Genomic DNA, 24,871 nt, shown 5'->3' with positions numbered 1-24,871 from the left:
CACACAATGCACCCCCCATCACCCCCTACACACACAATGCACCCCCCTTTACCCCTACACACGCACACAAAATGCACCCCCATCACCCCCTACACACACACACACAATGCACCCCCCTTTACCTCTACACCCACACACAATGCACCCCCCATCACCCCCTACACACACACACACACACACAAACACACACACAATGCATCCCCCATCACCCCCTACACACACAATGCACCCCCCATCACCCCCTACACACACAATGCACCCATCACCCCCTACAAACACACACACACACACAATGCACCCCCCATCACCCCCTACACACACACACACACACACTCAAATACAATGCACCCACCATTCCTCCCTACACACACACAAATACAATGCACCCCCCATAACTCCCCCCACACAAAACACACATACAATGCACCCACCCATCACCCCCTACACACACACACACACACACAATGCACCCACCCATCACCCCCTACACACACAAAATGCATCTCCCCATCACCCCCTACACACACAATGCATCCCCCCATCACCCCCCCCCACACACACACACACAATGCACCCCCCATCACCTCTACACACACACACACACACACACACAATGCACCCCCCCATTACCCCTCCCCCCACACACAATACAATGCAACCCTCATCACCCCCTACACACACAAATCACACTTCCCCATCCCTACACACTCCTGCCTCCCCCCCTCCCTCGGAACACAGTATTCCTCCTCTGCCTGCCACAAAGCTGTGTTCCACTTCCTTCACAGATGTTCCCCGTTATGTGTCCTCAGCCCCTCCCCACTCATCATCATTAATTAAACCTGTCTCTTCGGCTCCTTCATGGAGCGCTTACCATCTGATGTCCCCTGTGTGCCGGCGCCCGCAGCACTGTGATGACATCAGCAAGGTGCTGATCTCATCACGTTGCTGCACGTCGGGGGCGGGGCCTAGTCCCGGCGCGCTGTTCAAATGTATTTACGTCTGAAAGACGCAAATACATTTGAATAGGAAGAAGGACGAAGCTGCGAGCACCGGCTCCGCTGCACTCCTCATTGTGTGCATGCCGGACACACAGCACACAGCAGAGCCGGCACAGCACAGCGCTGCCTCCTGCTCCTGCTACAGCTAGTGTGTCGGGCCTGCATGCACACACTGCGGAGGAGCGTGGCTGCACATACAGCGGCCCATTACACCGTGTCCCTGCTTCTGGGGGGGGGCAGGTGCCCCCCGCCCCTCGCTGGGTACGCCCATGACGGCCGCAGCACATAGGGAGCTCATTGGCACACCTCTGATCCCGGAAGTGCAAGCACTGGTACTTCCGGGGTCATTCAGCGTCCTGTGCCCGCAGTTTGTTTTTGCGTCTTAAAGACGCAGATACAAATAAATGCCGGTGCACCGCCCCACTCCCCCCCCCCCTCCGAAAACACAGCTGATTTATTAGACTGTCTTTACGGAGGGGGAGAGGGTGTGAAGAAAAAAAAAATGCTGACAAGTATGGCCCTGGTGGTGGGGGCCCCCTTAGAAGCTCTTTTGGTGGGGGCCCCTGGGCTGGAGCCCCGCCTGCCCCGCCTATAATCCGGCCCTGGACCTGATCATGCTGCTGATGTCGTCTTGATCCTGAAGTGCCAGCGGTCTCAGCTTCAATAGTAGTGTTCAATTGTACGTTTGAAAGACACGAGTTCAATTGATCACAGGGAACTGGCAAGCTGCACTTTCTGAGTCCAGCTGTCAGCTTGCAGTGTATATGCTTTCAGTATATGACATACACTCCCTGGTGAGTGGGGTGTGTATGTCATATACCCTTGTAATGGCACATGAGCAGCATGTGTGTAGTTTGTCTTCTGTGTTAGCGAACGCTATATGTATATGTATGTGTCTATTTGCTCGTGGCAGACGTCCAATGAGTATAGCTTTCTACACAATTTTCTTAATTTATGACACAATACAAAAGGAATTACTATCGCCTTTATACCATACCTGGGCATAGGAGAGTACGTGATTACATCCCACACGTCCGTTTCTGTGTTAAGCCTCTGTATCCCACTATAGACGTCCCCATTCTCATCACGTCCACATATAACGTATAATTTGCAATCGATACTGACTGCTGCTGCTCTTTCAACAGGTCTAATGAGAGGGTTCTGGCTCTCCCATGTCATCTCTGCTAGATCTAACCTCTCCACATCTGCAATGACACCCTCATCTGTGCTTCCACCAATAACATATAGGTAAAGTCCTATTCCCACAGCACAATGGCAGTTTCTAGACATCTTCATAGGAGGACCATCTCTCCAACAGTTATCGAAAGAATCATAAATGAGAACCCAGTCTATGCTGTACCATACAAAATCTCCACGGAAGTATCCTCCAGTCACAATCACCAGGTTTCCTGTAATTCCAAAAAAAAGACAAAATTATAATTAAGTATTTACCCAAGATTGTATTCAATTATTGCATTGATTAATCTGACTATTTACCCTTATAGGAATAAAACACAAACCCCTTACCTGTTTTCACCTTCATGACAAAGCCCCATTTTTAAATATCTGACCTGTCTCTTTATGTGGCAATAACTCTGTACTGCTTCTCCCAATTACAGTGATTCTGGAACTTTTTCTTCATGACTAGAGATGGGCGAACTCACAGATATCCGGGATTGGCCATATAAGTCTATGGGGACTAGAATCTAAAAGCACTTAAAAATGTTGGTAGATGGAATAGGGGGGATCAGAGTGTGCCGCCTCCACGTCAGTAGCAGCCGGGCTGCTCGGATCCGGATCTGCAGTGGATCAAGGGATTTCCGGACACGGGGGTCTCACGGACACTCAAATAAAAAAAGGGGACGTATTTGTACGGGGATTGCTGTAGATACTTCGTGACGCCACCCACGGTGTGTGGTAAGATATGGTACCACCGCTGCTGTTGGGGAGCACCCGGGAGAGATGGGATAGCAGTTGGATGTTAACCCCTCCGTGGGTAGGGATGGATGCCCCGGGGCTCAGTGTCCAGAACACAGGGAGTGATGTGGGCCGGAGATGGCATGCCGGGCCGGGGAGTGTTGGTGTACTCACTGTGGAAGAATTACACACAAGTCCGTTGGTAAACCAAGGTGTCAGTGGCCGGCTGCCGCGTCCGGGTGTACTCGGGTCCGGGTGTACTGCTGTCCCTTCCTCTGGCACTCTGTAATTTTCCTCACTTTTGGACGGCTCCGTCTGGAACGGGAGAAGTCCACTCCCGGTATGTTCTGGTTGGGAGATGTGCCCGCGAAAACTGACCCTTGGGATTTCAGTGGGTGTTTGCGGATACCCTATCCCCCGCGGGGGGCTGCCGTTTCGCTCTATCTGGGCTAAACTTCTGGAGCTAGGCTTGAAACCTGCTCTCAGCCTGGTGAATTAGAGAAGGGGCTTGCAACCATCTTCTAACTGGGGTCCAGGTACCACGCCTGTGCATGGTTTCCGGACTGGATCTCCGCTGTCGGTACTGGCGGGCTCCAACCCTGTCCCGGTCCACTCTGGATCCTAGCCAGTAGACCAGGGCCACTACCCTGTCTACTCTCCACTAGGCTCAGCTTTCCTCTGACAGTCTGTCACTGTCACTCCTCTCCACTTGACCTCCAACTTCAAACTCCAAACTTAAACTAAGACTTGACTACTGTGTTCCCGCCCGCGGATCCTCAAGACCCCTAGGTGGGCGCTCCCAATCCACCTGGTCCTGCCCACTGGTGTGTCCTTCCTACCCTGGGGGGGTGGCTAGGATTTTGTGGCTGATGGAACCTTGTGTGGGAAGGTGTTATGTAGGGTGTAGTACACTTCTGTGACCACCTTGCAGCGTCAGGGCGTCACAAGAGCAAGCGCACTATACTTACTGAGTCTCTTGCACGGCTGTAACTGCTTACGGGGCCGCTCATTCACCGTCATGCAAATTCACTGCTTCACCCACCGTTAGTCCTGTCTATGATTGTTTGCAGTCAGACGCGTCCCCAGCTTGTGTGACAGAATCTGACTGCTTGCAATCACACACCCTGTCTATGGATCTATATCATGGTATAAAAATAAATAAATAAATTGGAGTCGGGTTCCTCCATATTATGATACCCAGCACAGATAAAGCCCACAGCTACAGGCTGTAGCCCCTAGCCATGTGCTTATCTTGGCTGTGTATCAAAATAAGAGTGAGTTTTTTCAGATTTTATTTCAAATAAAGGATTTTTTCGGTGTTTGTGTTTATTTCTTTTCACTTACAGAATAGTAATGGAGGGGTCTTATAGACACTTGCCATTACTAATATAGGTCTTAGAGGCAGCTTTGAGCTGTTATTAACCCCTTATTGCCCTGATTGCCACTGCACCAGGGCAATTGGGAAAAGCTGGGTAAAGTACCGGGATTTGAATGGATGCGACAATTCTGAGCGGCTGCAGGCTGGGTATCAAAATTGGGGGGACCACACGTCAGGTTTTTAATATTTATTTAAATAATTTTAAAAAAACCTGCATTCAGTTCCTCCTCTTTTGATACACATGAGCGTGGGAAGCAGGGAATATGTATGAGGCTAATAAGCAGCCCCAGAAGAAGAGTGAGCAGCCTGGAAGCAGTTACAGCCGCATCGGAGACTCGGTAAGTATAGTGCACTTGCGTAATTTTTACTTTTCCATTATTTTGTTTTTAAGTTGCGGGATCCAGATCATTCGCTACAGTTCCCTGAGAAGTCCGGGCTCGGGCCTGGCACCCGAATACTTTTGAAACTGTGCGGATCTGGACTTTCACAGGCCGGGTACGCCCATCACTATTCATGACACTTAGTACTTTATGATAATAGTAAATATTGGTCTATAATACTTGTTACACAATGTCTACTGAATACATCAATACCCCATATGTGGTCAGAATCTACTGTTTGGGCACGCAGCATAGCATGGAATATGCACTATTTGGCTTTTGAATTGCAATTTTGGTTGGAATAATTTTGGATCTTTATACAGTGCCCCCAAGGTACCAAAACATAAAAGAAAACAAGTGATCTTATTTTGGAAACTACACCCCTTAAGTAATTCATCCATAGGTGTATTGACCTTTTTGGACCCACAGGCCAAAAAGGTTGTTTTTAACCCCAAATATGAAGGTTAATAGTGTTATTGGGCATGTAGGGTTCTCTTTAATAATTCATAGATGAGTAGTACACTTTGAAGCAATCCTTAATGCAAAGGTCAGGCCTTCCAAATGCTAAATTGTGTTCTTTCATATTCCCCTTTTGGAACTTACTCGGATCCTTTTGTGTGTTTTTCCCTAGCTTGACTTGGTATAATACAAGTACCTTTAGTTTTAGAACTACTGAGACCTTCTTGATCTACAAAAATTAGGGCCTTGTTAACTACCTCCTGAAAATGAAAAATAATCGCTGCATTGCCTGCACATCAAAACACCACAAAAGACTACAGTGGCATTTGTAAAATGTGCATGGACAACTTTTTGTAGCATACTTTTATTTCTCACATGGAATTACACGGTTTCATGATCTAATGTGAGCGATCAACACCCCTACGGATTTTTTTTTTCATAACCCAGGATACAATCTGGTTTTTGGATTTCTGTTTTAGTACCTTAGACAATCAGAGGGGTGCTTTCTAATAGTGTATTGTTGTCAAGATAAGAAAATCTCTCTTGTCTAATAACTAGCGATGGTCGAACTCGCAGATACCCGAGATTGGCGAGTACAACCGAATAAAAAAAAAAATAGTTCTGGACAGGAAATAATCCCATATATCTGCCTGGATGTCTATGGGGATCCTATTCAAGGGCTAGGGGGATTAGAGCAAGCGCGTTATACTTACCAGTCTCCGCATGGCTATGACACTACCTCCAGGGAGGGCCGCTCATTATCCCTCATGTATATATACTGCTTCCCCCACCCACCTGCAGTCCCAGCGTCTGTGATTGGTTGCAGTCAGACCGCATCCCCACCCTGTGTGACAGCGTGTCTTACTGCTTGGAATCTCACACACTGTTTGCATATGTATAGTGGTTTAAAAATAAATTAAAAATGTTGGCGTAAGGTCTCCCCATAGTATGATACCCAGCACAAATAAAGCATATGGCTACAGGCTGCAGCCCCAAGCCTTGTGCTTATCTTGGCTGTGAATCAAAATAAGAAGGACCCTATCTAAAAAAATTTTAAATTATTTAAATAAATAATTTTTAAAAACAGCGTACGGTCACCCCCATTTTGATACTTAGCCATGATAAAGCCAACAGCTGGGGGCTGGTATTCTTAGGCTGAGGAGACCCATGCTTATTGGGCCTTCCCAGACTAAAAATAGCAGCCTACAGCCACCCAGCATTTTCACATCCATTAGATGCAACAATACCTGCATTTTTCCTGTCTCATCCCGATTTTCCTTGTGCGGTGGCAATCGGGGTAGTATACTGTAAGAGGTTAGCCTAGATTAGTAATGGGAGGCATCTATGAGTAAGTTAAAATGAACACAAACACCGAAAAAATCCTTTATTTGAAATACAATACAAAAACTCCACCCTCATTCATGCCTTTATTAACCCCAAATACCCAGTTCTGACGTAATCCACATGAGGTCCCATGACAATCCCAGCTCTGCTACATACCTACTGAAGTCACAGTGCATGGGCACAGAACATGTCCACACACTGTGAGCTTTAGGCAAAGACTGACTGAGCCACATTGATGAGCAGTGACGTCACTCAGTTTATGTGCGGTCATAGCTGGAGTTTGCCATGGTACACCACCTGTGACAGCAGGTAAACTGACCTCACGTGACTTCATTAAGCTCAGTGACTTTACCTCAGGTGAACGGAGTTCACAGACCTGCATCTCATAGCAGAAAACTGTGGTTTTTTTAGGGAAAAAAAAGGCAGATTTGGTGATTAAATTTATACACCATATTTCTGCACCAAATCTGCATCTTCTGTCAAAAAATGCATGTGGTTGCCATGGTAGCACTTTATAATGTTCTTCTCTTTATTACCAGCCTCCTGCGTTGAGGCATTCTACAGAGGCATACTCCATGGTCCAGGGAAAAGATGTGAATAAGTGCAACCATTACCTGACTCTCAGTTGGCCCTGAAAAAAAGACTACATTCCACTGCCCATGATAATGGGAAGAGGACATATGGAAGATGAGTGACTTCAAAGCCACAATCTATTTGTGGTTTTCAAATGGTTGCATATCCAGCGTTTATTCCATCTATGGACCTATGCATTATATGTTTCCTACCTAGGCTTTCACTACCATTATTTAGCTAGGGGTAACATTTAGTCTGAGGGAGGGTCAGTCGTCGTGGAGCGGGGGCAGCAATAAAAATAAGGATGTTAAACCTCCTCTGGTAGGCAGGGTTATTTTCTCTATGGATTTTCCCAGGGAGATAGGCCTGTTATCGCCAACATATTTATTTGTAACACTGTCACTGGTATTTTGGTGGTGTTGGTTTTTTTTTTATATTTGGCAGCAAATGATTCCAAGTAAATCTGGACACATGTGCACTTCAACTGTGACAGACAAAATAAAATAAAAAATTCCAGAAAATGACATTGTATGATTTATAAATAATTAATTTGCATTTTATTTCACGAGATAAGTATTTGATCACCTACCAACCAGCAAGAATTCTGTCTCTCACAGACTCGTTATTTTTTCTTTCAAAAACCCTCCTACTCTGCACTCATTACCTGTATTAATTACACCTGTTTGAACTCATCTGAAAAATAGACACCTGTTCACATACTCAATCAATCACACTCCAACCTCTCCACCATGACCAAGACGAAAGAGCTGTGTAAGGACACCAGGAACAAAACTGTAGACCTGCACAAGGCTGCAATGGGCTACAGGACAATAAGTAAGCAGCTTGGTGAAAAGGCTGTTAGCGCAATTATTAGAAAATGGAAGAAACATAAGATGACTACCAATCTTACTTGGTAAGGGGTTCCATGCAAAGTCTCACCGCGTGGGAAAAGGACAATTCGGAGAAAGGGCAGGAATCAGCCCAGAACTACACAGGAGGACCTGGTCAGTGACCTGAAGAGAGTTGGGTCCATAGTTTCAAAAATTACAATTAATAACACAGTATGCCGTCGTGGATTAAAATCCTGCAGGGCACACAAGGTACCCCTGCTCACGTCAGGACATGTACAGGCACGTTTGAAGTTCGCCAAAAACCATCTGGATGATCCAGAAGAGACATGGGAGAAGGTCAAGTTGTCAGATGAGAGCAAAGTTAGAACTTTTCGGTTCTACTCGCCATGTTTGGAAGAAGAGGGATGAGTACAACTCCAATAACACCATCACAATTGTGAAGCATGGGGGTGGAAAGATCATACTTGATATTTTTCTGCAAAGTGATAGGACGACTACACCGTATTACAGGGAGGATGTATCCCAAGATTTTGGCCAACAACCTCCTTCTCCCAGTAAGAGCATTGAATATAGGTCATGGCTGGGAACTCCAGCACTACAATGACCTGAAACACACAGCCAGAGCAACTAAGGAGTGGCTTCATAAGAAGCATTTCAATGTGCTGAAATAGCCTAGCTAATCTCCAGATCTGAACCCAATAGAAAATCTTTAGAGGGAGCTGAAACTCAATGTTGCCCAGTGACAGCACCGAAAGCTGAAAGATCTGGAGAAGATCTGCATGTGTTACGACCGGGTGGTGGAAGCACTGGACCATACACCGATTTCCCCTGAGGAGGCAGCCAGGCCGGTCACCCCGCCAGAGGGTCCTGATGCACGGTAGCCGAAGCACTATAGGTAGCTGGACAGTCCGTAGAGGAGCAGGAAAGGTGGATAGCGCTGAGCACACGAGGTACAGGACGGTAGCCCGGGTGACGAAGCTCAGGGTCCGAGGCCGGGTTGTAGGGTCAGGCGGGATCCGGAACCTGCTGAGCGATGGAACGGGTCACCGAACGGAGCCAGGGACTGGAGACTGGCGGAGCTGCAGAGGTGGTGGAACATCCGCCGAAGTCTACGTCAGGGTCCAGGGATGGACTTGGTTCGGAGCGGCTGGCGTGGCAGGACAGGCTCTACGAGACAGGACAGTTTTAATACAAGGCAAAGCACAGGGCAAAGCAATACGGGGACCTGAACACTAGCTTGCTAAACATGTAGAACAGGCCCCGCCCACCAGGAAAGTGAATCTTAATATACCCTGTACCTGTCTATCCAATTTCCTGTTTCTAGGTGCTGGCCCTTTAAGAAAGGGTCAATGACCGCGCGCGCGCCCTAATGCGCATGTGCGAGGTCCGAGTACCAGAAGCCAGTCCAGGGAGCGGTGCAGAGGAAGCAGAGGTGCCCGGCTGGGAGCGGGGAGCTGGACGCATGGAGGCCGCAGGCGGAGAAGAGGAGGCCGGGACCGGGGTGGTGAGCAGGGGACGCCGCCGGGGAGCGGGTAGCGGGCCACGGGGACCGGAGAGCGGGATCAGGGGACCGGGAAGCGAGACAGTACCCCCTCCCCCACGCCCCCCTCCCCCTCCGCAAGCGGGACAGGAAGGCACGAATCAGAGGAGTGCCAACATTCTCCCGGGGCTCCCAGGACCGATCCTCGGGACCATAACCTGCCCAGTCTACCAGGAAGTATTGCCGTCCTCGCACGGTCTTCATGGCCACGATATCCCTTACCGCATAGATGTCATCGTCAGCAATAGGAGGAGGAGCAGTACCGACCTCAGCGGAGAAGGGACCAAGGACAACAGGCTTGAGTAAGGAGACATGGAAGGAGTTGGGTATCCGCATCGTGGCCGGGAGCTGCAGCTTGTAGGAGACTGCATTGATCTTGCTGATGATCTTAAACGGCCCGATGTAGCGAGGGCCCAACTTGTACGAGGGTAACTTCAATCGGACATATCTGGATGCAAGCCAGACCAGATCACCTGGGGAGAAACACGGGGGATCCAGGCACCTCTTGTCCGCATGTCTCTTCATCCGCAATGAAGCACGTTCTAGGGACGACTTGACAGAGTTCCATATAGCTGAAAAGTCCCGAACCAGAGCATCTGCTGCGGGGACGTCGGAAGCCGAGGATACTGGCAACGGGACAGAAGGCTGCAGTCCGTAAACGATCTGAAAGGGAGAGCTGGAGGTGGACTCACTGATGTGCTGGTTATGGGAGAACTCAGCCCAAGGTAGGAGCGTGGACCAATCGTCATGATGGATGTTGACGTAGTGGCGCAGGAAGGAGGTCAGGATCTGATTGACCCGTTCCACTTGGCCATTCGACTGAGGATGGTAGGCCGAAGAAAAGTCCAAGGACACTCCTAGATGTTTGCAGAGAGCCCTCCAGAAGCGCGAGGTAAACTGAGTTCCTCTGTCAGACACAATGTGTGCGGGGAAGCCATGCAATCGGAATATGTGCTGTATGAAGGAGTCAGCTAGCTCCTGGGCAGAGGGCAGCCCTGCCATGGGAACGAAGTGGGCCATCTCTGAGAAGCGATCCACCACAACCCATATGACCGTATGTCCGGAGGATAAGGGTAAGTCCGTAATGAAGTCCATTGCGATATGTTGCCACGGAACGGAAGGAATGGGCAAAGGCAGAAGACGTACATAGGGTAGGTGCTTGGGTGTCTTGTTCCGGGCACAGGATGGACAGGCTGAGACGAAGGTTGCGACGTCTTTACGGAGGGACGGCCACCAGTAGTGACGGACAATCGTACTCCAAGTCTTCTTCTGACCAGCATGGCCGGCGATCTTAGAAGCATGGCCCCAGTGCAGGACTCTCTGTCTGTCAGTATCTGAGACATAGGTTTTCCCAGGGGGTATCTGAGTTAGAGCGACAGGAGTCACCGGAATGACTTTACTGGGGTTGATGATGGATTGGTATGTCTCCTCCTCCAACTCCACGGGCACGAAGGATCTGGACAGAGCGTCTGCCCGCACGTTCTTATCCGCAGGCCGAAAATGGAGTTGGAAATCAAATCGAGCAAAAAACAAGGACCAGCGGGCTTGTCGTGGGTTCAGTCTTTGGGCAGACCGCAGGTACTCCAGATTCTTGTGGTCCGTGTGTATGATTACAGGGTATACAGCTCCCTCCAAGAGGTAGCGCCATTCCTCCAAGGCCAGCTTCACGGCCAGTAGCTCCCGATCCCCAATGGTGTAGTTGCGTTCGGGTGCCGAGAAGCTCTTGGAGAAGAATCCACAAGTGACCATCTTTCCGGAGGGGGAGTTCTGCATCAACACTGCCCCGGCTCCTGAGGAGGAGGCATCCACCTCTAAGGTGAACTGTCAGTTCAATTCAGGGCGATGGAGAACTGGGGAAGAAGCAAACGCCTGTTTCAAGGAGCAGAACGCGGCATCGGCCGCCGGGGACCAGTCCTTAGGATTAGCTCCTTTCTTAGTCAAGGCAGAGAGAGGTGCAGTCAAGGCAGAGAAATGCGGGATGAATTGACGGTAGTAGTTCGCAAAGCCGAGAAAGCGTTGGATAGCCTTCAGTCCGGAAGGAGGAGGCCAGTTGATGATGGCAGACACTTTCTCTGGGTCCATCTGCAGGCCGGTGTCCGAGATTACATAACCCAGGAAGGGAAGAGACGACTTTTCAAAGATGCATTTCTCGTACAGACGATTCTCTCTAAGCCTCTGGAGAACTAGCTGCACGTTCTCTCGGTGGGTTTGTAGATCCGGAGAGAAGACCAGGATGTCGTCCAGATACACCACGACCCAGACATAGAGGAGATCTCTGAACACGTCGTTCACCAGTTCTTGGAAGACTGCCGGAGCATTACACAGACCAAAGGGCATGACACAATACTCGTAGTGCCCATCCCGAGTGTTGAATGCGGTTTTCCATTCGTCTCCAGAGCGAATGCGAACCAGGTTATAGGCCCCACGGAGGTCCAACTTGGTGAATACACGGGCTCCTCGGAGCCAATCGAATAGTTCGGGGATAAGCGGCAGAGGGTATTTGTTTTTTACGGTGATCTGGTTTAATCCCCGGTAGTCAATGCAAGGGCGCAGATCACCTTCCTTCTTCTTGACGAAGAAAAACCCTGCTCCGGCAGGGGACGAGGACCTCCGAATGAACCCCTTAGCCAGGCTCTCGGTGATATAGGCAGACATAGCTCATGTTTCAGCAGGGGACAAGGGGTATATCCGTCCTCGAGGAGGCGTAGTTCCTGGCAGTAACTCGATGGCACAGTCGTAGGGACGATGAGGCGGTAGTACCTCTGACTCCTTTTTATCAAACACGTCCGTGAAGGACCAGTAGGCAGAAGGCAATCCTGGTAGAGACTCTGGAACCGGAGGGCGTCGGACGGGCTGGATGGATTTCAGACATCTCTCGTGACACGAGGAGCCCCATCGAGTGATTTCACCTGTACTCCAGCTGACCGATGGTTCGTGTGTCCGTAACCATGGGAGTCCCAGCAGGATCTGATGAGACATGCGCGGGAGGATGTAGAAGGTGATCTTCTCGGTGTGCAGAGCACCGATCCGTACTTCCACAGGCTTGGTGATCAGTGAGACGGTGTCAGAGAGGGGTTTCCCATCACAGAGGCGATCACCAGCGGTTTCTCTAGTGGGAGGACAGGCACCTGGTACTTATCCACCGTGGCCTGCTGGATGAAGTTGCCTGCTGCTCCGGAATCGAGATACGCCTCTGCCGTGAACCGGGTCTCTTCTGTAGTGATTTGAATAGTCCAGGTAACGGAGTCTGAGAGAGTCCCAGCACCTAGGGTGGCCTCTCCTACCAAGCCTAGGCTTTGGAGTTTCCCGGCTTCTCGGGACAAGAGCGTAGCAGGTGTGTGCCATCACCGCAGTAGAAGCAGAGACCCTTTGCTAGTCGTTCTGCTCGGCGTTGCTCCGACTGCCTCAGGCGGTCAATCTGCATGGGCTCGGAGGTAGACGCGCCAGGTGACGCCAACTGGGGAGCGATGGACTTCTGTGGTGGGGTGGAGTGCCGTATCGGACGCCTCTCGCGGGACACTTGTTTGGATCGTTCCTGAAAGCGAAGATCCACTCGAGTCGCTAGGGCAATCAGGGCATCCAGGGTGGACGGCACGTCACGACCAGCCAGCTCATCTTTAATACGACCCGTGAGTCCCTCCCAGAAGGCGGCGGTTAGGGCCTCATTGTTCCACCCGAGTTCCGAAGCCAAGGTGCGAAAACGAATGGCATATTGGCCCACCGTCAGAGTCCCCTGACGTAGCCGGAGGAGGGATGAGGCAGACGCGGAGGCGCGTCCGGGCTCGTCAAAGGTGCCACGAAATGCCTGCAGGAATTCCTGGATGTTGGTGGTTACCGGATCCTCCTTCTCCCACAAGGGGTTCATCCAGGCCAGTACCTCTCCCTCTAGATGGGACATCATGAACGCGACCTTGGCTTGGTCAGAGGCAAAAAGGTGCGGCAGCAGCTTGAAATGGAGAGAGCATTGATTGATGAATCCCCTGCAGGTCTTGGGATCTCAGGCGTACCGGGGTGGTGAGGCCAAACGAAGTTTGGAAGCATCCGAGGAGGCTGCCATGGGAGCTGTGGCCGTGGATTGTACAGTGGAAACCTGAGATGCCAAGGATGTGGCCGTCGCTTGTAGCGTGTTCAGACGGGTATACACAGAAGACATGAAGTTCAGCATGCGGGTCTGGGTCTCGCGGTGGCGTACGAGTTCCTGCTGCAAGGCCGCTAGTGCTTCGGCGGGATCCATGGCCTGTTCTAGCTGTTACGACCGGGTGGTGGAAGCACTGGACCGTACACCGATTTCCCCTGAGGAGGCAGCCAGGCCGGTCACCCCGCCAGAGGGTCCTGATGCACGGTAGCCGAAGCACTATAGGTAGCTGGACAGTCTGTAGAGGAGCAGGAAAGGTGGATGGCGCTGAGCACACGAGGTACAGGACGGTAGCCCGGGTGACGAAGCTCAGGGTCCGAGGCCGGGTTGTAGGGTCAGGCGGGATCCGGAACCTGCTGAGCGATGGAACGGGTCACCGAACGGAGCCAGGGACTGGAGACTGGCGGAGCTGCAGAGGTGGTGGAACATCCGCCGAAGTCTACGTCAGGGTCCAGGGATGGACTTGGTTCGGAGCGGCTGGCGTGGCAGGACAGGCTCTACGAGACAGGACAGGGTTAATACAAGGCAAAGCACAGGGCAAAGCAATACGGGGACCTGAACACTAGCTTGCTAAACACGTAGAACAGGCCCCGCCCACCAGGAAAGTGAATCTTAATATACCCTGTACCTGTCTATGCAATTTCCTGTTTCTAGGTGCTGGCCCTTTAAGAAAGGGTCAATGACCTCGCGCGCGCCCTAATGCGCATGCGCGAGGCCCGAGTACCAGAAGCCAGTCCAGGGAGCGGTGCAGAGGAAGCAGAGGTGCCCGGCTGGGAGCGGGGAGCTGGACGGATGGAGGCCGCAGGCGGAGAAGAGGAGGCCGGGACCGGGGTGGTGAGCAGGGGACGCCGCCGGGGAGCGGGGAGCGGGCCACGGGGACCGGAGAGCGGGACCAGGGGACCGGGAAGCGTGACAGCATGGAGGAGTGGGTGAAAATCTCTGCTGCAGTGTATGCAAACTTGGTCAAGAACTACAGGAACATCTGGCCTCTGTAATTGCAAACGAAAGTTTCTGTACTAAATACTAAGTTCTGTTTTTCTATTGTATCAAATACGTATTTCATGCAATAAAATGCAAATTCATTATTTAAAAATCATAGAATTTGATTTTCTGGGTTTTTTTTTATTCTGTCACAGTTGAAGTATACCTCCGATAAAAATTACAGACCTCTTCATTCTTTGTGGGTGGGAAAACTTGCAAAATCGGCAATGTATCAAACTCTTATTTCTCCACTGTATGCCTCCCATCCTGAAATATATGTGGCCTATCTGGTATATAAATATATATCCTCCATCCTGGTATATTTATCCCCCATCCTGGTATATATGATCCCCATCCTGGGCCTATCCTGGTATACAGGTATATGTCCCTCATCCTGGTATATACACTGATGAGCAAAAGAGTAACAATGTTTTTAACTTTAGACTTTCAGGTTCCTCATCACACCATCCACTACAGCTTTGAGCATGTGACTGTCTTCATTTTATAGCCAGTCGTCTTGTATCTCACACATATAATTTACTTCCAACTATTTAGTATATCATTAGTTATGCAGATTCTTGTCATTTCCCTGTGTTGTTACTGTTTTGCTCCTGGTGTTTGAAAAATCTTTTTCTTCCTGTATACTACAAATTACAACCTGATGTCACATTCCCTAATAGCTCAGTGTAATACTAGGTTGATTCCCAAGCAAAAGGTCACTGGTTCAAATCAAGGAGCAGCCATGAAGAAGATTTCCCAAGAAAAGAGAAACAGCATCATCTAACTCATCGATAGTCTCTCAGAAAAGAAAATTGCCAACTTACATAATGTGAGTGCCATGACAGTTGGAAGAATACAAAAAAGAAGTCTGATCATCCATTCAAAAGCCAAGAAGTGGACATCCAGGCAAAATATCGGAGTCAACAAGTCACATGGTCTATCAGGATTGAGAAACTAAAGAAACTGTCAAGTTTGGTGGAGAAAGCATGATGATGTGGAGTTGTTTCACAGTCAAAAGCGGTGGCTGCTTGACCAGGATTCTCATTCTGGTATATATTTTCCCCATCCTGGTATGTATGCTGCTTTTTGCACACAAAAAATGAAACCATTTTACTCTCCTTCCCTCTGCTCCCCCGGTGCGCAGCATCCTCTTCTGATACTGGCAGCTGATTTCGGAGTGTAAGAAACAGGCAGCTTATGACATCACTGCCATGCAACTTCAGATACACGCCGTGAGCTGCTGCAAAATCTAAAATGAATAATTGTCGAGGGCAGGGGGTGACTGACCACAGGGAGGGAGTCAGCGAGGGCTGCCCGAGGCGCTTGGATCCGGGATCGTGGCTGGGACTCGAGTGGCAGCCGAATCCGGGGCTCGAGTAGCGGCCCATCGCCCACAACAAATAAAGAAAAGAGGTTATTTACAAGGGAAGAGTTTGTCAGTGACGCCACCCGTGAGTTGTGGTCAGGATTGATGACACCGCCGCTGCCTTGGTATGGGGTGCCCGGGGCTGATGGAGCTGGGCAGCAAGGTGTAATCCCCTCCACGGGTAGGGGAGGTGTAGTCCCGGGGCCCAGAGGATGGTGCAGGATTGCAGGGAGCAGTCCTTAGAAATCAACCAGATTGTACCGGTGTACTCACTGTGGTAATAAATCACACAAAGTCCAAGTGGTAAACCAAGGCCGGATGCCGGGAGCCTCTGGAGGGGTGTGCTGGTCCCGCACACAGGTTGACAGGTCAGGGGCTCTTCCTCCTGCACTTGTAATTTCTTGTGTGTTGACTTAACCCGCATAAAACGGGAGAAATTCGCTTCCCTGTGTTTTGTATTCAGTGGGAACTGTTGCCCGCAAAATCTGACCCTTGGGATCTCTGTGGGTTCTGGTGGACACCCTATCCCCCGCGTTGGGCTTCCGTTTCGCTCTCTGCGCTACTCGTGGGACAAAGCCTGGAACCTTGTCCCCTGCTGGCTAATTGGTAAGGTGATTGAAGCGGTCCTTGCCCTGGGGTCCAGGTACCCCGACTGTGCACAGCCTCTGGACCGGATCCCTGCTGTCGGCACCGGCGGTCTACAACCCTGCCCTGGTCCACTTCAGGTCTCCCGCGACCAGATCTCCGTCGCCTGTGGCCCTGCTCTGCCATGTACCACCTAGTCGGCTTCAGTAGTCCGGTAGTCCAGGGGCTCCGACCCCTGACCACCACTCCACACTCCTCTCACTTTCTCTGTCTCAGCTTAACTCCACTTCAACTCAAACTCCTCTTTCCTCCTCCTCTGTCACTTAACTGCTGTGTTCCCTCCCCTGACACCTCAGGACCCCTAGGTGGGCATTCCCATCCACCTGGTCCTGCCCACTGGTGTGTCCCTATTGTCCCAGGGGGGTGACTAGACTTTTGTGGCTGGTGTTACCTATGTGTAGGGGTGTTGATGGAATTCCAAGGAGAAGGTGATTCCTGCACCATGGAGGGGGTATAGTCATCTGTAACTACCTGGTTTTGCCAAGGCGTCACACAATCACTGCTCTCCACACCCATATATCCGCACACCTCTTGGCACCAGCTTCAGTGCTGAGGTGTTGGCTGGATTATGGGAGTGGGGAGCACTGAATATTAATTTTCATTAATAGAGGACACATGCCCCAACTGATGGCATCCTGCAGCTGCGACCCTTCTCCTGCCTCCTGTGACCTGCTCCACTGCCGTCGCGACCACTCCCTGTCAGCAAGCCAGGTATTTCGAGACTATAAGACGCATCTCACTTTCCTCCCAAGATTAGGGTAGAAAAAAGTGCGTCTTATAGTCTGAAAAATATGGTAACAATCCAGTTTAAGGGCAGAAAAACTTAAAAATTGCAAACTATTCAATATTTTCATAAATAAACGGGAATATCGACCAAAATTTAACACTAAAATCAAGTACAATATGTCTTGAAAAACAACCACAAAATCACTGGGATTCATTGAAGCAGTCCAGAGTTATTGACTTATAAAGTGATACTGGTCAGAATTGTAAAATTTGGCCTGTCAGGAATGAGACAATAGGTGGCGTTAATATGTATTCATCTTTATGAAATTTTTACAGGATGAATTACAATATTTGTGCAAACTGTGAATTGAACAATCCTGCCTTTATCTGATGACTTTCACTACACCTGGCAAGGCATTATTGTATGCATTTGGAACTAATGTGCATTATTTTGCCATATAACTTCATTACAGTTTTTATTAGCATGTTACAATCCTGGGAAATTTATAATGTTTTAAAGAAGCACTCATGCCAAATGTTGCATGACCTAAACCTTAGTGGTAATATATTGACCAATCACAGTCTTCCCCACTTGCCAACTCTGCTTCAATCCTCTTCTGGGTCACTTAACGGCTATTCCACCTTGCCTGTTCACACTTGGGTCTATATATGAGCCGGAAGTACCTTTTACAATTAAAGCATAAGGAGTTTCATTCTCTCTATAGACTTACTTGCTCACGAGCGTATGAATTGGATGAGTGCAATGCAAGAAAATATCGCATTGGACTCTGACCAATGTTATTCAATGAGGCAGAACAGCTCTACAATTTTTTTTCTCATGCCAATGGCAGCGTATCTCGACTCACACACTCCTGTAAAAGTCTAGAAGAGTGTGTGGGTGGAACATCGGACTGCACATATCAACTCATCAGTACAGTCCAATATATGCAGAGACAGTCAATGTAGAAGATGAAGCGACTAATCCAATATATGCAGAGACAGTCAATGGAGAAGATCAAGCGACTAATCCAATATATGCAGAGACAGTCAATGGAGAAGATGAAGCGGCTAATCTCTCCCTCTTTTCCTCACCTGTGCTCCAATTCTCACAAGTGAGAATTGAAGCACAGTAGAATGACTCTTGGCTCACACTTGCTGCAGAGCTTGAGCAAACTGTCGCATCGGACGTTATATGCTCATCTGACCATGGCCAAAGGGTTTGCTAACATTATTGTATAGCTAACGTATAACTTGAATGAACACTAGCCGATGTTTTGTTGGACACGTGCACTCATTAAAGTCAACATGTGCGTGCAAAACATCAGACTGTCATCCACGTGTAGTCCTTAATATGTCGAGACAAATAATGGAGAAGATGCAGAAGTTACGTTCTCCATTTTCTCCTCACCTGTGCTCTAATTACCATTTGCAATAGAATCAGAGCACAGTGAATGACACTTGGGTCACACTTGTAGCAGATGTTTGAGCCAGGTGTCATTTGCACATATTATCCGATTCTCTCATGAGAGAATCATCGGATACTATACACTAGTGTGAGTGAACCCTAAGGCCCGTATCACACGTCAGTGAAAAACACTGACGTTCTTCACTGATGTGTAAAACACGCACATGTCCCTCCGTGTTCCGTGATTCACGACACACGTGGGTTGTCCATGTGCAATCCGTGATCCCGTGATTGCACATGGACATTACTCACCTGCCTTCGTTCCTGCTGTCCATGATGCTGAAGTCTCCAGCTCTGCAGCGTCCGCCCACCGCTCTCAGCACCTACTTCCTGGTCGGCTGTTCCTGCTCTCATGAATATTCCTGAGCCAGGCAGAAACTGCCGAGAGCGGAGCAGGCACAGCGAATCGCAGGCAAGGTAAGCTGAAAATTTTGAATATTTAATGTCCGTGATTTTCTGGTACATGTTTCACTGATCACAACATAGTGTGGTCCGTGGGTCATCAGTGATGCCAGACAAAAACTGACATGTGTCCGTGCAGAATCACGGCCAAGGGTGCACGCTGCACAGAGACACGTTCAGTGAAAAAACACTGATGTGTGAGCAGATCCAATGATTATAATGGGTCTGCGTATGTCAGTGATTCTGGTACGTCTTAAAAAAAGCACAAACGTACCAGAATCACTGACGTGTGAAAGGGGCCTAAAAGTGACTTCTGGCTCACACATAAGGCTCTATGTGACCCAGTGAGACAGAATAGCCATCATGTGACCCAGAAGAGGAATGGAGCAGCACTAGAAATCACTTCATATACACTTACATAGGTTTAGCAAATAAAACTAAGAAGTTGCTCCACTCACTATAACTATAATTCACTGTAACAATCACAGTATGATTTTTCCATGCATATCCTGATTATGAAAACTGTAAACATTATTTTACAGGCATAACTGTTTCTTGGGCAGATATTTTTCTTTTTTTTTACTTTAGAAGAAATATTATTTGATTTTCAATAGAAGCAAGAAAATATATGATGAAATAATAATGAAAGAAAAAAAAATACATTAATGTATTTCTATGCTTGCTCTGCGAATTGCTTAAAATTATAATAAGACCCTCATTATATAAAGAGTAGTGATACGCAGACCCCCAGATTCCCGGGATCAGTGGGTCCAACTGGGTTTTTAAAAAAAAACATTTTGGGCCCAGAATTGATCCCAGATATCTGGCCAGACGCTGTATCCCATATGTCTATAGGGACCTGAATGAGGCGATTTAAAATGGTGGTAGAAAGGTATAGGGGTATTAGAGCAGGCGCATTATACTTACAGAGTCTCCGCACAGCTGTAACACTGCTTCCAGGCTACTCATACTACTTGCAGGGTCCCTCATTATCTTTCATACATATGCACTGCTTCCCCCACCCACCGGCAGTCCCAGCATCTTTGATTGGTCCGATGTAATCCACACAAGGTCCTACAACAATTCCAGCTCTGTTATATACATACTGAAGGCAGAGCGCACGGACACAGAACATGTCTGCACACTGTGGGCTTTAGGGAAAGACTGACTGAGCCTCATCTGTTAGTGGTGACGTCACTCAGTTTATTTGCGGTCACAGCTAGAGATTCCCATGGTCCTCCAGCTGTGACCGCAAATAATCTGAGTGACGTCACTGCTCATCGCTGCAACTCAGTCTCTGCCTGAAGCCCACAATGTGCGGGCATGTTCAGTGGCTGAATGCTGTGCCTTCAGTATGTAGCAGAGCTGGAATCATCATAGGACCTTGTGTGGATTACGTCGGACCTACAGGGGTGTTTTAGGGGTTATTAAAAGGGTGAAAGAGGGGATTTTATTTCAAATAAAGGATTTTTCGGTGTTTGTGTTTATTTCTTTTCACTTACACATTAGTAATGGAAGGATCTCATAGACGTCTCCCATTACTAATCTAGGGCTTAGTGGCAGCTGTGAGCTGTCATTAACCCCTTATTACCATGATTGAAACCGCACCAGGGCAATCAGGAAGTGCTGTGTAAATTTCTGGGGATGTCACATCTAATGGATGCAACAACGCTGATCGACTGCAAGCTGCAATTAGTAGGCTGCGGGGGCCAATTAGCTAAGGTCTCCCCAGCCTGAGAATAACAGCCCCCAGCTGTTGGCTTTATCATGGCTGGGTATCAAAATTAGAGGGAGTGCAAGGCTTTTTTTTTTTTAATTATTTAAATAATTAAATAAAAAACCTCATGCTCTTCCTCTTATTTTGATACACAGCCAAGATAAGCACATGGCAGGGAGCTGCAGCCTGTAGCCGTATACTTTATTTGTGCTGGGTATCATAATATGGGGGGCCCTATGCCAATTTTTTTATTTATTTACTTATTTTTACACCACGATAGGGGGACACAGCACCTGTGATTGCAAACGATCTACATGCTGTCACACAAGGTGGGGGCACTGTCCGACTGCAACAAATTACAGGCGCCAGGACTGCCCGTAGGAAGGGGAAGTTGTGCATATGTATGAAGGATAATTAGCGGCCCCGGAAGTAGTGTTACAGTCGCGCAGAAACTGGTAAGTATAATATGCGTTCCCCTTTTTTTCTCTATTTTTCCTTTTTTTTTTAATTACCCAAGTTCCCTGACTCCAGCCCAGGGTCAGTGCTCGGGTACTTTTGAACCCATAGGGATCCGGACTTTTTACAATCCGGGTCTGCCCATCACTAATAACGACTAAATATAAATGTAAGGGGATTTCAGAAATAACAATAAATGTTTGTTTTTTTAAAAAAATGCAGTTGTAACATCTCAGCAGTGTATTGTTGGATCAGATATTAAAAGTGCATGTATGAGATTCCAGGAGAGGTAATAGTCTCTAAAGTATTTAAAGTTTCTTTTTTTTGCAAATTAACAAAAGTATTGTCATGCTGAACTAGGAGAAGCTGAAGTTACAAGCAATGTAACTTCAAAGTGCAGTTAGAAGGTAAACCCCCAGAGGGCAATAGAGTAGTCAGAATACCGGGTCAGCAGCAGGAGATCTTGTCAATAGCACAGGGAGAGACAAATCCTGGTCAGGTGATAACTGAGAGTCAGAACTGAAAAGTCACAGATACAGCCGAGGGGAGAGATGGAGGTCGGGGTCAGCAGCGTAGATGCAGGTCAGATTCAGGGAAGTTTAAATACAAACAAGGGAGGACAAACAGGTCAAGACTGGGATAAGACAGACAGGGAAGGATACACAGTAGACAGGAGCAAGTAGTCAGGGACCGGGACAGACAGACGAACGGAGGAGGGTACGGATCAGAACCAGGTAGCAGGGAAGCAGGAGAGATCGGGAAACTCACCAGAGCCAGTAATATACGCTGCAGAGCATAAACTATCACTGGCGCTGAATAGGAGGTGCAGCGCCAAGACACAGCATCCCGGAATCAGAATGAGGCAAGGAGGAATTAACCCCTGACATGACCAGGCTGGAGCTGGGTGAAACCACAGCGGCAGATACCGGCCTGGATCATGACAAGTATTAATGAAAAATAAGTTATAACTAGTGGTTACACATTCGATATCATTGTCAGATTTATACCTTAAAATGATTCTGTAACAATGACATAATAAATAATACTACACAAAATAAATGATAATTACATTTTGTTAGAGTTACCTACTGTGGCCACTGCATACTGAGTGAGGTTTTTACGTTGTAAGGGGGAGCATGCTCTCCATGTATTGGATCTAGGCAGATAGGTGTACAGTTCTTGCTCTTCTTTTTCATGTTTTCCACCAAGAACATATAAAGTATCATATGCCCTGCTGGTTGACATCACTTCACCCATGGTACGCCATGTAATAGGTGGGTTGCTATTCAAAGTTTCTAAAAGTCTGAAATAAGTATCTTTGCCTTTTGCTCTTTGCATTCGCTTTACGAGAACATCAAGGAAGGTGAGGCTGAGAAATGCAGGTCTCACCAGGGCAACTAACTCTTCAAAATTCTTCTCCCTTACGGTGTCCATCATGACCCATTTCATTACAGCATCAAACACAAGATCTTCGTTGGATACATATAAATCATCAGTTTGTAGTAACATTTCTAGAGTTTCCTTATCAAGCTGAGAGAATTCATCTTCATAGTCATTGATGAGCTCAGATAAGTGTGTGACAGCGACATTAGTTGCAGATTCATAAAGTTCTATACATCCATATTGCTGGGAGTAGGACATCATACCCAAGCAGTTGGATACTTTCAATTCTTGGACTAGAAATGCAATGCAGAACTGCTTAGCTTTCCGCAAATCAAGGAAATCTGCCGTTTCCAAGAGATCTGTGACATTTCCTCGGTTTAGTTCCATTCTCCCATTTTTTACAAAGTCCAATAGAGTCTGGAAACATTCCTTGTTTACCCCATTAAGATTTATTTTACGTAAAGTACTCTCTTTAAATCTTCCATAAAACATTATTTGGAAATAACTACTTTCTGCTGCTAATATAGCTTTCTCCACATGGAAGAGTTTCCGATCAACTTCAAGAATGACTTCATTCACCTCATCCATTTTTGGCTGATGATTATGACATGCTACTGAACAGGATAAACATATGTAATTCTAAGTTTAAAAATTAAGGAAATAAAGAGGTCAAATCTGCACAAGACTCACTGCTCAAAACCACAGCAATATGTTCGCTTCTTTAGAAGGTTTTCTGTGCTGCGTGTCCTACTTTTCCTTTGGAGAAAGGAGATTTCCAAAACACAGTGACTCGTGATTACTGAAGACGCGTATAGGCTGTGGCTAAGTTTGAACCTTGACAACTCTGCTGTTCCGAAAATAGCCTGCTATTCTGTAACTTCTGCTCCTGTCTTTCAATATCTAAAAGACGCATTTAAAGGGAGAAGTCACAACAGTTTAGGGCCAAAATAAATACAATGAATAAATCAAACTGCGCTATCTTTATCTAGCTAGAAACCCAACTATTCGTGCATGTACAGGATCCATTTATTCTTAGTAGCCAAAATAACTGTTTTACAACCCAAAGCTGACACCATTTGTCACATACCTTAAGGGGGCTTTACACGCTACGATATCGTTAATGTTTTATCGTCGGGGTCACGTCGTTAGTGACGCACATCCGGCGTATCGCAGCGTGTAACACTTACCAGCGACCTTAAACGTCCTCCAAAGTGGTGAAAATCGTTCACCATGGAGAGGTCGTCCTAAAACCAAAAATTGTTAATGGTTGCTTATAGATGTTGTTCCTCGTTCCTGTGGCAGCACACATTGCTGTGTGTGACACCGCACGAGCGAGAAACCTCACCTTACCTGCGTCCCGCCCGCAATGAGGAAGAAGAAGGTGGGCGGGATGTTACATCCCGCCCATCTCCGCCCCTCCGCTTTGATTGGCCGGACGCTTAGTGACGTCGCGGTGACGTCGCCGTGACGCCGAACGCACCTCCCCCTTGAGGGAGAGATTATTCGGCAGTCACAGCGACGTCGCCGACCAGGTAAGAGCGTGTGACGCTGCCGTAGCGATAATGTTCGCTGCAGCAGTGATCACACGATATTGTATGCACGACGGGGGCGGGTGCTTTTGCGTACGATATCGCTAGCAATTGCTAGAAATATCGTAGAGTGTAAAGCCCGCTTTAGGCCTGCTGGTATGAGGTTTACAGTCAACACAAACTTCCTTTTTATTATAAAGGTCTTATAGGGAAACCTGTCACCATAAAAATGCAATCCAGTCTGCGGGCACCATGTTATAGAGCAGGGTGAGCTGAGCAGATTGATCTATCTGACAGCTATGTCTGTATGTATACTTATATATATATAAAAAAAATAAAAAAGCTGTCAATCACTGATAGGACCGTCCACTGGACCTAAACCCCCAAAAATAGCAGACGTTTCTATGATTAACTCCTTCCCGAATTTGGACATACTGGTACGTCCTAGATCGGAGGCACTTACCAACCTAAGACGTATATGTACGTCCTAGCAATGGGTGCTGTGCCTGGCATGATCGCCACAAGGGACTCTGCTTTCCCAACACCTGAGCCTCGACCCTCACAGCCAGGGATGGTCTCCACGTTGTCCTTGGCTGTTTAACCCCCTAAATGCAGCAATATATATC

The 24,871-nt window shown here is 48.0% G+C and overlaps 1 protein-coding gene across 1 annotated transcript in view; it reads right to left on the bottom strand.

The window, feature by feature from the left end:
* The window catches only part of LOC142292694 (kelch-like protein 23), a 41,058-nt gene extending 17,545 nt beyond the window's left edge, over positions 1-23,513 (bottom strand). The window contains exons 1-2 of the mRNA XM_075337788.1: positions 22,419-23,513; positions 1,996-2,407 (exon numbers count right to left, since the gene is read on the bottom strand). Of these exons, the coding sequence (XP_075193903.1) occupies positions 1,996-2,407; positions 22,419-23,304 (1,298 nt within the window). The 5' untranslated portion in view covers positions 23,305-23,513. The remainder of the gene's footprint in view (positions 1-1,995; positions 2,408-22,418) is intronic.
* Positions 23,514-24,871: the final 1,358 nt, after the last annotated feature.

The sequence above is a fragment of the Anomaloglossus baeobatrachus genome, chromosome 1 (assembly GCF_048569485.1).
Source record: "Anomaloglossus baeobatrachus isolate aAnoBae1 chromosome 1, aAnoBae1.hap1, whole genome shotgun sequence".
NCBI classification, from domain to species: domain Eukaryota; kingdom Metazoa; phylum Chordata; class Amphibia; order Anura; family Aromobatidae; genus Anomaloglossus; species Anomaloglossus baeobatrachus.
The sequence above is the reverse complement of the archived record's forward strand: the minus strand, read 5'-3'. Positions and strand labels throughout refer to the sequence as shown.